Source organism: Benincasa hispida, chromosome 11 (assembly GCF_027475165.1).
Source record: "Benincasa hispida cultivar pf3 chromosome 11, pf3_genome.v1.1, whole genome shotgun sequence".
NCBI lineage: Eukaryota > Viridiplantae > Streptophyta > Magnoliopsida > Cucurbitales > Cucurbitaceae > Benincasa > Benincasa hispida.
Genome location: NC_143488.1, coordinates 898,669 through 909,799, shown reverse-complemented (window position 1 = coordinate 909,799; position 11,131 = coordinate 898,669). Strand labels below are relative to the sequence as shown.

At 35.4% G+C, this 11,131-nt stretch overlaps 1 protein-coding gene across 4 annotated transcripts; it reads left to right on the top strand.

Moving 5' to 3' along the window:
* Nucleotides 1-1,145: 1,145 nt before the first annotated feature.
* LOC120091173 (lysine-specific demethylase JMJ13) lies at nt 1,146-10,010 on the top strand. Of its 4 annotated transcripts, none has more exons than XM_039049071.2 (11): nt 1,146-1,690; nt 2,776-3,163; nt 4,647-4,803; nt 4,878-5,097; nt 5,633-5,686; nt 5,768-5,847; nt 6,022-6,299; nt 6,401-6,796; nt 7,099-7,526; nt 7,645-7,884; nt 8,983-10,010. In XM_039049071.2, exons 1-11 carry the CDS (start codon nt 1,688-1,690, stop codon nt 9,349-9,351), a joined length of 2,613 nt encoding a protein of 870 aa, XP_038904999.1. In that variant the 5' UTR covers nt 1,146-1,687; the 3' UTR covers nt 9,352-10,010. The 4 variants fall into 4 exon arrangements, with proteins under 4 accessions (XP_038904999.1, XP_038905001.1, XP_090163739.1 ...); XM_039049073.2 differs by having other exon boundaries at nt 1,168-1,690; nt 8,986-10,010; XM_090307613.1 differs by lacking the exon at nt 1,146-1,690 and adding an exon at nt 2,037-2,538 and having other exon boundaries at nt 8,986-10,010.
* Nucleotides 10,011-11,131: the final 1,121 nt, after the last annotated feature.

Genomic DNA, 11,131 nt, shown 5'->3' with positions numbered 1-11,131 from the left:
TTGAAATCACTCTCTCATACACCAGACATCATGGAACTGAAAAAATTATGCTTATAAAAAAAAAAAAGCAAAAATTTACTTCTCACAATATGTTGGAAAAGAAAGTAAGAATATAAAATAATAATTTGAGTCTAATAATACATAGAAATTGACATTTGAACCTTCTTGACTTTGATGCTTTAATATATATAGTATGATACTATATAGCTCTTGAACTCTAGTTTAGTACAATAAGAAAATAAAGGCGTTACGAGGGCAATTATTAATTCAAATTTCATTCTAACCGTTGCAAATCATGTGTAAAACGTAATTACGGGCCACCGTGGTGAATGTAAAACTATGTGTAGAATCTCAAATCATTCAACTATCAAGCGCGACTGTTAATATACTGATCATGTCGCAGGAATAGTTGTTGTGAGAGATCCAATTCAATTTTATGTACACATATGTATCCAATTCAATTTTACGCACACATACGTTTAAGTAAATGTTTTAAATGACAAAATTGTTGAAAATATTTTCAAATATAGTAAAATGTCACTCTAAATAGACAACGAATGTTAGTGTCTATCAGTAATAGAGAACGATAACCATCAATGGATAAAGATATTTGACTAAATTTGTAAATAAGTCGATTCATTTTTCTATATTTGAAAACAACACACACTCTTTATATGTATAAGAAATTCTATTAAATCTTAATAATACTGGTTTACGATGAGAACAAAATCGTTAAAAGTGGAAGTATATATATATCTAAATTATTATAACATAAACCATGTCAATTTCAAACTAACATTTAGATGAGTTGTTAATTGAGGAAAGTTTTGGAGAAAGAAATAGATTTTTAACCCAAAAAAACCCAGCTTCCAAGTTCCAAATAGGCCATAAATGAAAAAGAGAAGAGAACAATTAAATCGTAAATAGTAAAGTCCTGGAGGGGTAAAAAGGTAAAACAATCCACAAAAACAGTGACTAACAGAAACTCGGAGGGAGAAAAACGCGTTTCGGCTTTTCGGGCGTTTGGTTGAACCACCTAACAACAACCACTTTCCTTCACACTTCTCTCCTTCAGAATTTATTTGATTTATTTATTTATTATATTATTAAAAATAAATAAATATATATTTTTATATATAAAAATTTATTGGGGGGGTTAGTTTACTCATTAAAGCGTTAATATTCTTGAGGTATAAAAGTATAAATTATCCTCTTCTAGCAACTTTTTTGGTTTTCTAAGCCTTTCGCTCCTTTTTTCCTCTCTTTCATTTTCTACTGTTCTCTCCCTCCAGTTTCTCTCTCCCTCTTCCTCGCCGGTGAATCTCCTTTTTCTCTCGCCGGAAAAGTGCTCCCTGTGTCCGTCCACCGCCGTCGTCAGCCTCGGAGATTCTCTCTTTATTGCTGCTTGCGTGTTCTTGTCGCTTTCCTCTGATTCCGCTCCGGAACCTCTGGATCTCTGAATCTGACTGCGGTTGTTCTTGTTCTTCGTCTCTTTCGAGAATGTGGTCCGCCTCCTCTTCCTTTCTCTCTCGTGTTTTACTGCTCCTGCTTGTACTGTGATCTAGGGTTTCGGTTTCTGGATTTTCGATTTGTTTTACTCCTTTTCTTTTCCTCCTGTGGTGGTGCTGTTTCGGCGAAGCGAACCAAGACGGAGGCGTGTAGGAATAAGACCCAGCCTCGGGATGAGATGGTACGCATTTCGTTTTCGATTTTTTTTTGCGCAATACAAAATTATTTCGTGTTCGGTTTGAACTTTGACGAATTTATCTTCTTCTGTTTTACTTTTCAGATCTAGTACATTGTTCTGGTGTTGCATCATTTTTGTAATTTTTTTGAAATGTATTTTTGTTATTTGCTTTCTTCTGTCCTCGTTGTTTTTACGAGGTCAAAGAGTTGATTTCTGGTCGTCGAATTTGTATGATTGGAGAATTCGTCGTTGGATTTCTGCCTAGAATTTTTTGCTGTAATACAAGTTCCGTTGACTTGTTTTCGTTGCTTTGGCTTTAATATTTTCGCTTCTGTATTGTGACGGGTCTAAATTTTCATTTTCCTCATCGGCACTATTTATCCTAAAATCATTGGTTACTGTTACACCTTCGTCGAGGAGGATGACTTGACTTGGTTATCTCGAGAGAGTTCTGTTTGTTGTATCAGTTTAAATTGCTTGTTCAAATGATACGGCGACGAGTTATTTGTGCAAAAATGGGGGAACTGAGAATTTCTGGCTAATTCCATATTTTAGGACCATGCTATATTTTTCTTTGAAATTATTGATTTACACGCTTCCTCTTGAAACTCTATGGAAATTCTATCGAGGGATATGAATAGCGTTACCAAGCTAGATACGGTTCTTTGACTTTCATAATATCGTTAAGTCGGTACTTCCTGGTGGCTATGTGATATCTCTATGTTGAAGATGAAACGCGTGGGAGTAGAGTAGGTTGATCGCCTGGGGATTATGAGTTGTATTCCGATCTGTAGCAATCTAATTTGCATGCATTGGAATGTGGTCAGACGCATTGCCGTCACTTTCATATGGTAATTTGATGCTCGGCGGCTTTTATTTTATTAGAGTTCCTTTGCTTTGAAAATTTGAATTGCCTAGTTGAATGTTATTTTGAAGTTTGGACCGAACATTAAATTGATACAAATTTCAGTTGATTTGAATTTTTTGATTGATTGAGAAGGGCTTGTACCATACTGTAATTCATTCAATTGATATTTTATTTTCCTACATATGATGATAACTGAGTGTGATACGTCGGCTTTTGACAGGTGGAGGGAAGAATTTGTACATCGAGAGAGGATAGAAATGGGTTAGCTCTTCTGAAGCTCAAGAGGCTTCGGCCAACAAATTCTGAAACTGCCAACAAAACTTCAGCCGTCAAGAATACGATGAATAGAAGTGGAGGTGATGCTTTAAGGGTCTCAGCTCCTTGCGGTGTGAGATTACTTGGTGGCAATGTAGAAACCTTTTCTCGTTCAAGTGGCATGTCAACTGAGAGGGATGTCTTTTCAAAAAGGAGAGTAGACAAGTTTGAATACGATGATTTAGAGTGGACTGAGAAGATTCCAGAATGCCCTGTGTTTTCTCCGTCAAAGGAGGAATTCGAGGATCCTTTGGTCTATTTGCAAAAGATAGGTCCTGAAGCCTCAAAATATGGTGAGATACTTGCTTCCTCCCTATGGATTGCAAACGTCTTACTAGTTATCATATTTGATTTTGGCTTATAAGTGGCTTTGACCTTTTTGAAGTCCGACTTCCGTATGCATGCAAATGTCTTCATGGAATAATATGCTGTCTTGTTTTGTGTGATGAAATGATGTCTCTTCTATTTTTATCGTAAGAAAGGAACATAACTTTTGTTTTGGGTAAACAAACAGCGTCTTCTAAAATTTGACTGCCAATGGTACCTATTGGGTATAGCTCGGTTAGATTTTTTATGTAATTGATGCTACACAACCAACTTTTTTCTCATGCAACAATAAAAGTTAAAAAAGGTCAATTCTTTCTTCTTGGAATTGATGGTGAGAATAACTAAATATTGTAAGTGACTCGGTACGCAGTTGGATACTGGAAGAGCTAAGGAAGTTAATGAGATTTCGAATGGCACCTGAGCCAAAAATATCTCAAGAAGCTTATTTTGGCCAACATGATCTCACCTAATTATTTCAGACAGTGCCTTTTGAATTGCCATGTGCATTGACACTTGAGCAGTTGAGCTTAAATGCGAGGTGCAAAGCATAACAAATTTGTGAGGCTCATGTAAATAAAGAGAAAATGGAGGAAAAAACTTTATGTATGAGGGTTTTGTAAATGAGGTTATTTCAAAGCATACATACAACTCTATTCCTAGTCTTTTAGAAAGAAAATAAAAATGGGTAAAGAGGACCTCTGCCACACACCCTAATGGTGCACAATATCATTAAGGTGTCACGTGGGTTCTTTTTTTTGACATCTTTGTTTTTTTACATGACCACTTAACAAGTCTTCTCTTAATGCCTTAAACTTTGTTTACTTTGTTGCTTATGTGAATATTTAGGCTAATTTGTGCACGCTCTAATGTCCATCCCTACAACCTCTATAGTTTAGAAATTGTTATGATATAAGTTTATCAGATTGGCGATCATCAAACCTGAAGGCCTAATCCTACAAAGTCAGTAGTCAAATTTTAGGATCTCTATGTGGGTTAACTTTTCTGTGGAGAAGTTGGTCTCTCAGCAACTGGCACATTTGTATTCTGCCAAGTTAGTTGGTTTTCACTGCTTGAGCTAATGGTCTCTGTTGATAACTATTGTTTTCTATTTGGAAGTAAATACATATAATATATGTATAACTTGACAAGCGTGTACATTCTTTTGTTATTATTTCTGATAAATGCTTATCAATTTAAGAGATCTATATGTGAATATTTTGTTATCTTTTGATTTGATGCAACTATATAAAATGGAAGAATAAGCTTGATGTCCAGTCCTAAACCAGTGACATAGAGGTTACTGAAAGCTGTCTGGATTCCAATTGTTTGAAAATTCTCAAAACCGTTTCTTTGTGGCCTTCTTTCCCAGCATATTTTCATCTTTGGTGTTCTCCATGTTGACCTAAACGTGACTGATGTTTACTTTCGTAACTAAACTGGAACTTACAGGCATATGCAAGATCGTTTCCCCACTGACTGCTTCTGTTCCTGCCGGGGCTGTACTAATGAAGGAGAAACCAGGGTTCAAATTTACAACGAGAGTGCAACCTTTTCGTTTTGCTGAATGGGATACTGATGATCAGGTTACCTTTTACATGAGTGGAAGGTCAGCATTCTTTGTATACACACATGAAATTTGGATTATATGTCTGGTACTAAATATGTAATCTGTCATTTTAGGAACTATACATTTCGCGATTTTGAAAAAATTGCGAACAAGATATATGCTCGTAGATATAGTAGTTCTGGATGTCTACCTGCCTCATATTTGGAAAAGGAATTTTGGCGTGAAATTGCTTGTGGAAAGACAGAAAGTGTTGAATATGCTTGCGATGTTGATGGTAGTGCCTTTTCATCTTCTCCATCTGATGAGCTTGGGACAAGTAAATGGAATTTGAAGGTCTTTCTCTTTCTTTGTATGTGCTAAATGGCAAAAGGAAGCTAAACACTTCAAGAACAAAAAATGCTTACATTGTAGAGATGTAATCATACGCTTGTTATGTTCGTTAGCTTTTGACTACCCATATTTTTGTAGATCGTCACTGAATCTGGAGATACAAACCGATAAGTTAGGATATTTGTGACGTAAATATCTGTAAAAGAATTGATACACCTTGAAACAATAGTACATTTTCCATCGAATTTTATTGCTAAAGCTCATTTGCAAGTCCTTCTATAGCATTTTTCGAAGAAAAAGGTCATACTTTAGGACTTTTAGAGCCTCATCTTGTGAGACAAATGTATCCTTCTCTTGCCACTTACTTTCAATTGCATGCTTCTGTACTTTTCTACGAACTTCTGCAACATTTTCATAATGAGAAAATAAAAATAATCAACAAAGAATTTGACCTCTTAGAAGTAACATTTGAAGATGTTGATTTGTTTGTCTCATAAATGTCTGTTAGCTTATTCTCGTATATTGCATTTTGTTTCAGAATCTTTCACGGCTACGGAAGTCCATATTGCGCCTTCTGGAAAATCCAATACCGGTAGGGTGGTCATTTATATATCGCACATCATCATGTTAGCACTTCACATGTTGATGGATTTTTTATTGGCACCTATGACAGGGAGTAACGGACCCCATGCTTTATATTGGAATGCTATTTAGTATGTTCGCTTGGCATGTGGAGGATCATTATCTATACAGGTAGGTGTACTTAACTTAACGGTTTAGGAAATCAAATAGATTTTCTTTGTTTTATATCATATTTTTGTCAGTTTTTTTGGCACCCACGGTTTTATGCATATAGCTTTGAGCTACTAAGTGACACCTTCTAGTTTTTGTTAGTCCTTCACCAAGTCAATTATTTACTTGTTGCAGTATTAATTATCATCATTGTGGGGCATCTAAAACTTGGTATGGCATTCCTGGTAAAGCAGCTTTGCAGTTTGAAAATGTGGTCAGGGAGCATGTGTATACCCGTGATATCTTATCAACCGGCGGAGAGGATGGAGCATTTGACGTTCTTCTGGGGAAAACAACGTTGTTTCCACCAAGTATTTTGTTGGATCATAAGGTGCCTGTATACCGAGCTGTCCAGAAACCTGGGGAGTTTGTAATTACCTTCCCCAGAGCATATCATGCTGGATTCAGTCATGGTAAGATATTCTAGACTACGATTTTTCTGATCATTGTTATTTATTATGCTTGTTGAATATTTATCATCCTTTTAATTTTCCTCCTCCTTTGAAATGCACAGGCTTTAATTGTGGTGAAGCAGTAAACTTTGCGATGGGTGATTGGTTCCCCTTGGGAGCTGTTGCCAGCCAGCGGTATGCACTCCTGAACAGGATGCCTCTAATTCCTCATGAAGAGCTTCTATGTAAAGAAGCAATGCTTCTTTACACAAATTCAGAACTTGAAGACCCACATCGTGCTTCTGCAGAGTTAGCCTCTCATTATTGTATTAAGACTTCTTTTGTAAGTATGATTCGCTTCCAGCATCGCGCCCGATGGTCATTGATGAAATCAAGAACATGCATTGGTGTATCACCAAATTTTCATGGAACCATCCTTTGCAGCTTATGCAAATGTGACTGCTATATATCTTATATCAACTGCAGTTGTTATGGACACCCAGTGTGTCTTCGTCATGGTATGCTCATCTCACTTGTTGATTTAACCTAACAACTTGATCAGTATTCATTAAGCTTGATTACCCTCTATTGTAATTGTTATTTTCTGTTTCATAAAGGTATTTTCCTGAAGCTTAAAATTTATGCAGCATGTGGATATATCAGCAGTTTGATTTTGTAAAAATGGCCCAGAGAAAATGACAAAATATTAAAGATGTTTGTAACAATTAGTCGTATTTGTCTTGTTCAAAAGTAATGTCTTAGTTACGTGCGACGTTTATGCTTTTGGTTGTTACTGATTATCACTTGATTTCTGAACCAGATATCAAATCTCTGAACTTCTCATGTGGTAGCAACCGTACACTTTTTTTGTGTGAGGATATTTTAGACATGGAATCCGCAGCTCAGAAATTCGAGCAGGAATCTGGAATCTTGGATGAGATTCGAGGGCAAACTAATAACGTTGAAGAATTATATTCTTATCCTCTGTTAAATTTGTTTAAACGAGCTGATTCGGATGGATACGCTCCTTATTGCAAGATAGAAGTGCAATTGAATTCTGAATTTACTGCTGCTGCAGCTGCTATTTGTCGATTGGGAGAACATGAGTGTGTTTCCAATAGCCAGCCTACACAAAGTTGTATCACCGAAAACCATAGACCTGAACCATCAGATCCTTCTCTCTCTTGTGAAGCGTCAACTCTTTGTTCGGTTGTAGACTACAATGAATCATTGTCCACCACTAGCCATGTAAGATTTGATTTCAAGCTGTTTGTTACATCATTGTGTTCTTCACAGTGAGCTTGCGATCAGAATAGCCATGTTATGAATATTAAGGAATAACTATTGATATTATTTTTTCAAACAGGTACAAAGAAATTTTAGTTTCGAGCAGTCTTCTGAGATTTCTAACCGTGCACTTGAATCATCACATAATAATTGCTCAAGTACATCTCTAGGGAGTGTGCGTGCATCGGAACTGACGACTCTAGTGGATTTAGAAAGTGATGATTCTGATGCAGAAATTTTTAGGGTCAAGCGACGCCCTCTGAAGCTGGATAAAAAGACTGGGAGTGATGCCACATCTTTAAAGCATTCTGTTGGCCAGGTACTGTTGTGATAACCTTCTTAAAATCTAGTCAAGGTTGATTTATTCTGAAAGTCGAGCATGGGAAAAATTAGGGTTTGTTTGCATGTATTTCCTGAAAATTAATGGCTAAATTACAATAAAATACCTTATGATCTTTGCTATTTGTTTAAAATATTGCCTCTATTATTCTCGAAGTTTCAAGGGTAAAGTCCTTGACCTTTCATAAACGTTTCAAAACTATCCTTCAAGTAGGAATATGTTAGAATGTTGGATAAAACTTGAGACTAGGAATGACATGACAGTGATCATAAATAGAAATTGAGATTCAGACACTGCCACATTATTACAGATCACGTTTCAGGTTCCAATTTCTATCTAAAATTCTAATGGATTCTATTTTAAGGGAATGGTTTTCATAGTTTATGAAAGGTCAACGGTAAACTTGAAACTTTTGAAAGAATAAGAATATTTTTCAAATAACTTTGTTGTAATCACCTATAGATGCAAGGATTTTCTCTTAATTTCTACCAATGAAATGTTTCTTATTAGAGATATCTTTCAGACAGAGCAAAGTTTGGGTGTCTTGTCTCTCTCTCTGTTTTTTTTGGGCAATGTAGCCAAAATTTTAATTTAATGCCGTTTTTTTTCAAAGTTTTGCTTGTTGGCACTTTTTCAGACGGCTGAATGGAAAAAGTACCTTTTGTATTTCTCGTCTTTTACCATTTTTCTTTGGGGTTTTAAATAATGTTTTATATGCTTTGAATCTTAGCTTTTTGTGCAGACATTAATCATTGAACACCATTCATCATTTCATACGAACAATTTCTTTATAAAGTATTTAACAAAATACTTGAAAATAATGAAACACTATCTTTTCCCATCATGAGAAACTCTCACTTTTGCTGAGATGTTTTGGAGTGATTATGATAATTTTCATAATCACTTTAAAATAGAATCAGATCTTTAATCACTTAAAATTAATTTAATATTTAATTATACACTTTCTAATACATTTTTCATATCATCAAAATTGATTTAGAATGATTAAAGGCATATTTGGGAGTGATTATGAAATATTCTTTCTGAAATTTGGGATGGATGTGTTCATCATTATAGCAGGATTGCCGCAAAAGACTGAAGAGAATCCAAACAAATGGGAACTCTGAGCAACTAACGCCATCGGACTGCCGTGGAACTGACAAATCACGCTATAAATTCAACCCTTCTACTGCTCGTAAGGACTCCGCAGAAAATGATGCAATTGATAAGTGTAGCAGAGGAAGTATCAAGTCCCAGAGATTCAGCAATGAGAAACTAATGAATAGACAGCGCGTCTATGAACTCAACAACCGCAGGAAGGAAAGGTTTCAGCAAGAGATGGGAAAGCCCAAAAGGGTTCATCCACATCCCTCTATGGAAATGGGGGCAAAGCGTCTCAAAATCAGAGGCCCAACATTCAGTGGGCCCAATACCAGATCAGATTGATCCCAATGGGCCTGAAGTGGGCTGTGATGGCCTTCTCTCTGTACAGCAGCATATGATAGAGCCTGACTTTGCTAATCTTATTCTTCACTAATGGGGGGGTTCTAACAACAACACACACCATGAAAAAGCCATAGATGATTTGATGATGAATTAATCTTCTGGGAGCAGTTGACACAACATTTAACCTAGGATGCAACAATTTAACATTCTTTGTGCAGGCCTTAAAAAATGGAGGCCATTTGCACACATGCTTGGTGATGATGATTCAGATTCTTCAAGGTAACCCAAGTCGGTATCGGGCCATTTATCCCGCCGTCCTGGGATAACCTTTGCTGCAGAACTCTGCTTTAAGCAGGTAGATGGTTTAGTCAATTTGATGTCTAGTTCTTATTTTTCATTTGTCACTTCCATTTTTGTGAGGTAAGTGGGGATTCCCACGTACTTCATTTGAAAAAAAGAAAAAAAAGGGGTATATAGTTGTTGCTGCTTCCATTTTCATGTTCTTTATTCTTTCTGTAGCGACGGGTACATGTACCTTGGACTACTCGAATAAAATGCAAAGAAGTTTCTTCTTTGTCCCTTGTAGGTAACACTTAGAATCTAGACACAAACAGCTAGGTTTTGTTCTCAATAGATTGGTGCTTTTCTTCTTTCCTTAATCTATTTGAATTGGTAAAGAATGTGAAAGAATATTAACTGCTATTCAATCATGCAGAGACGTAATTTTTAGGGTCTCATATTCTTGTGGGGACAGAAGGCAAAGCAGTCCTAGGTAAAGGACATATCTGAAATCTGAATGAGTGGTGATATAATTTTATTCTGTTTGGGACAAAACTATCCCCCACACATAATCATTCACACCCTTTTTTTTCCTTCCCCAAAGATAAAAAGAGAATATATTGGTTTGAATGGTGGAAAGTTATAAAACCATGATTTTTAGAATGAGAAAAGGAACCTTTTTTTTTTTTTTTTCTCCTGAAAAATAGCTTAGTCCAATTATGGGGTAGTTTGGTACACCAGTATGAATACTATGGTTGGCCCTTGAAATCTATATGTCCCATAATAACCGTTTAATATAGATCTGAATTACATTTGGTAATTCATCTAATAGACTAAATGGTATGTGGGTGTGGGCCCGTGTGTTGGTTTGTTTATAATGTATACTAGGTTATTGGTTTGTTCACATAAATCTAAGTTCACGAAGGCTTGTAAATTTAAGTTCACAAAAAAAAAAAAAAAAAAAAAAAACCCCACAGACAACACGAGCTACAAGTTTAAAATAATTGTTTATTTTGTGTTTTTTAAATGTTCACATAGATTAAAAGTGATTTTGAAATTGTTAAAATTATTATTATTTTTTCTAATGTTCAAAATCGGTTTCAAACACTATTTTAATCATTCAAAATTAATTTAATATTTAATTTCACACTTCTAAATGCTATTTTCTTATTATTAAAATTGATTTTTAAGAATTGAAAGCATGTTTTAGAAGTGATATTGAAAATGTCAAAAGTGATTTTTAATCAGTTCCAAACATTTAAAAAAGAAATTCAATCCTATAATCTTTTACCTTAAAATTGAACTATGCTTAGATTAGAATCATAGGATACCGTTATCTTTTTGTCTTCATTTTGAATTAGAGAATTGTGGCATAGGGAATACGTATCAATTTAACTATACTTGAACTGAACAACACTTGTATTTAAGCTCAATTTTATTATTAAATGGAAAAAGAAACGGAAAAAGAAAAAGGACAACCGGTAATGGTTTCTTTTCAAAG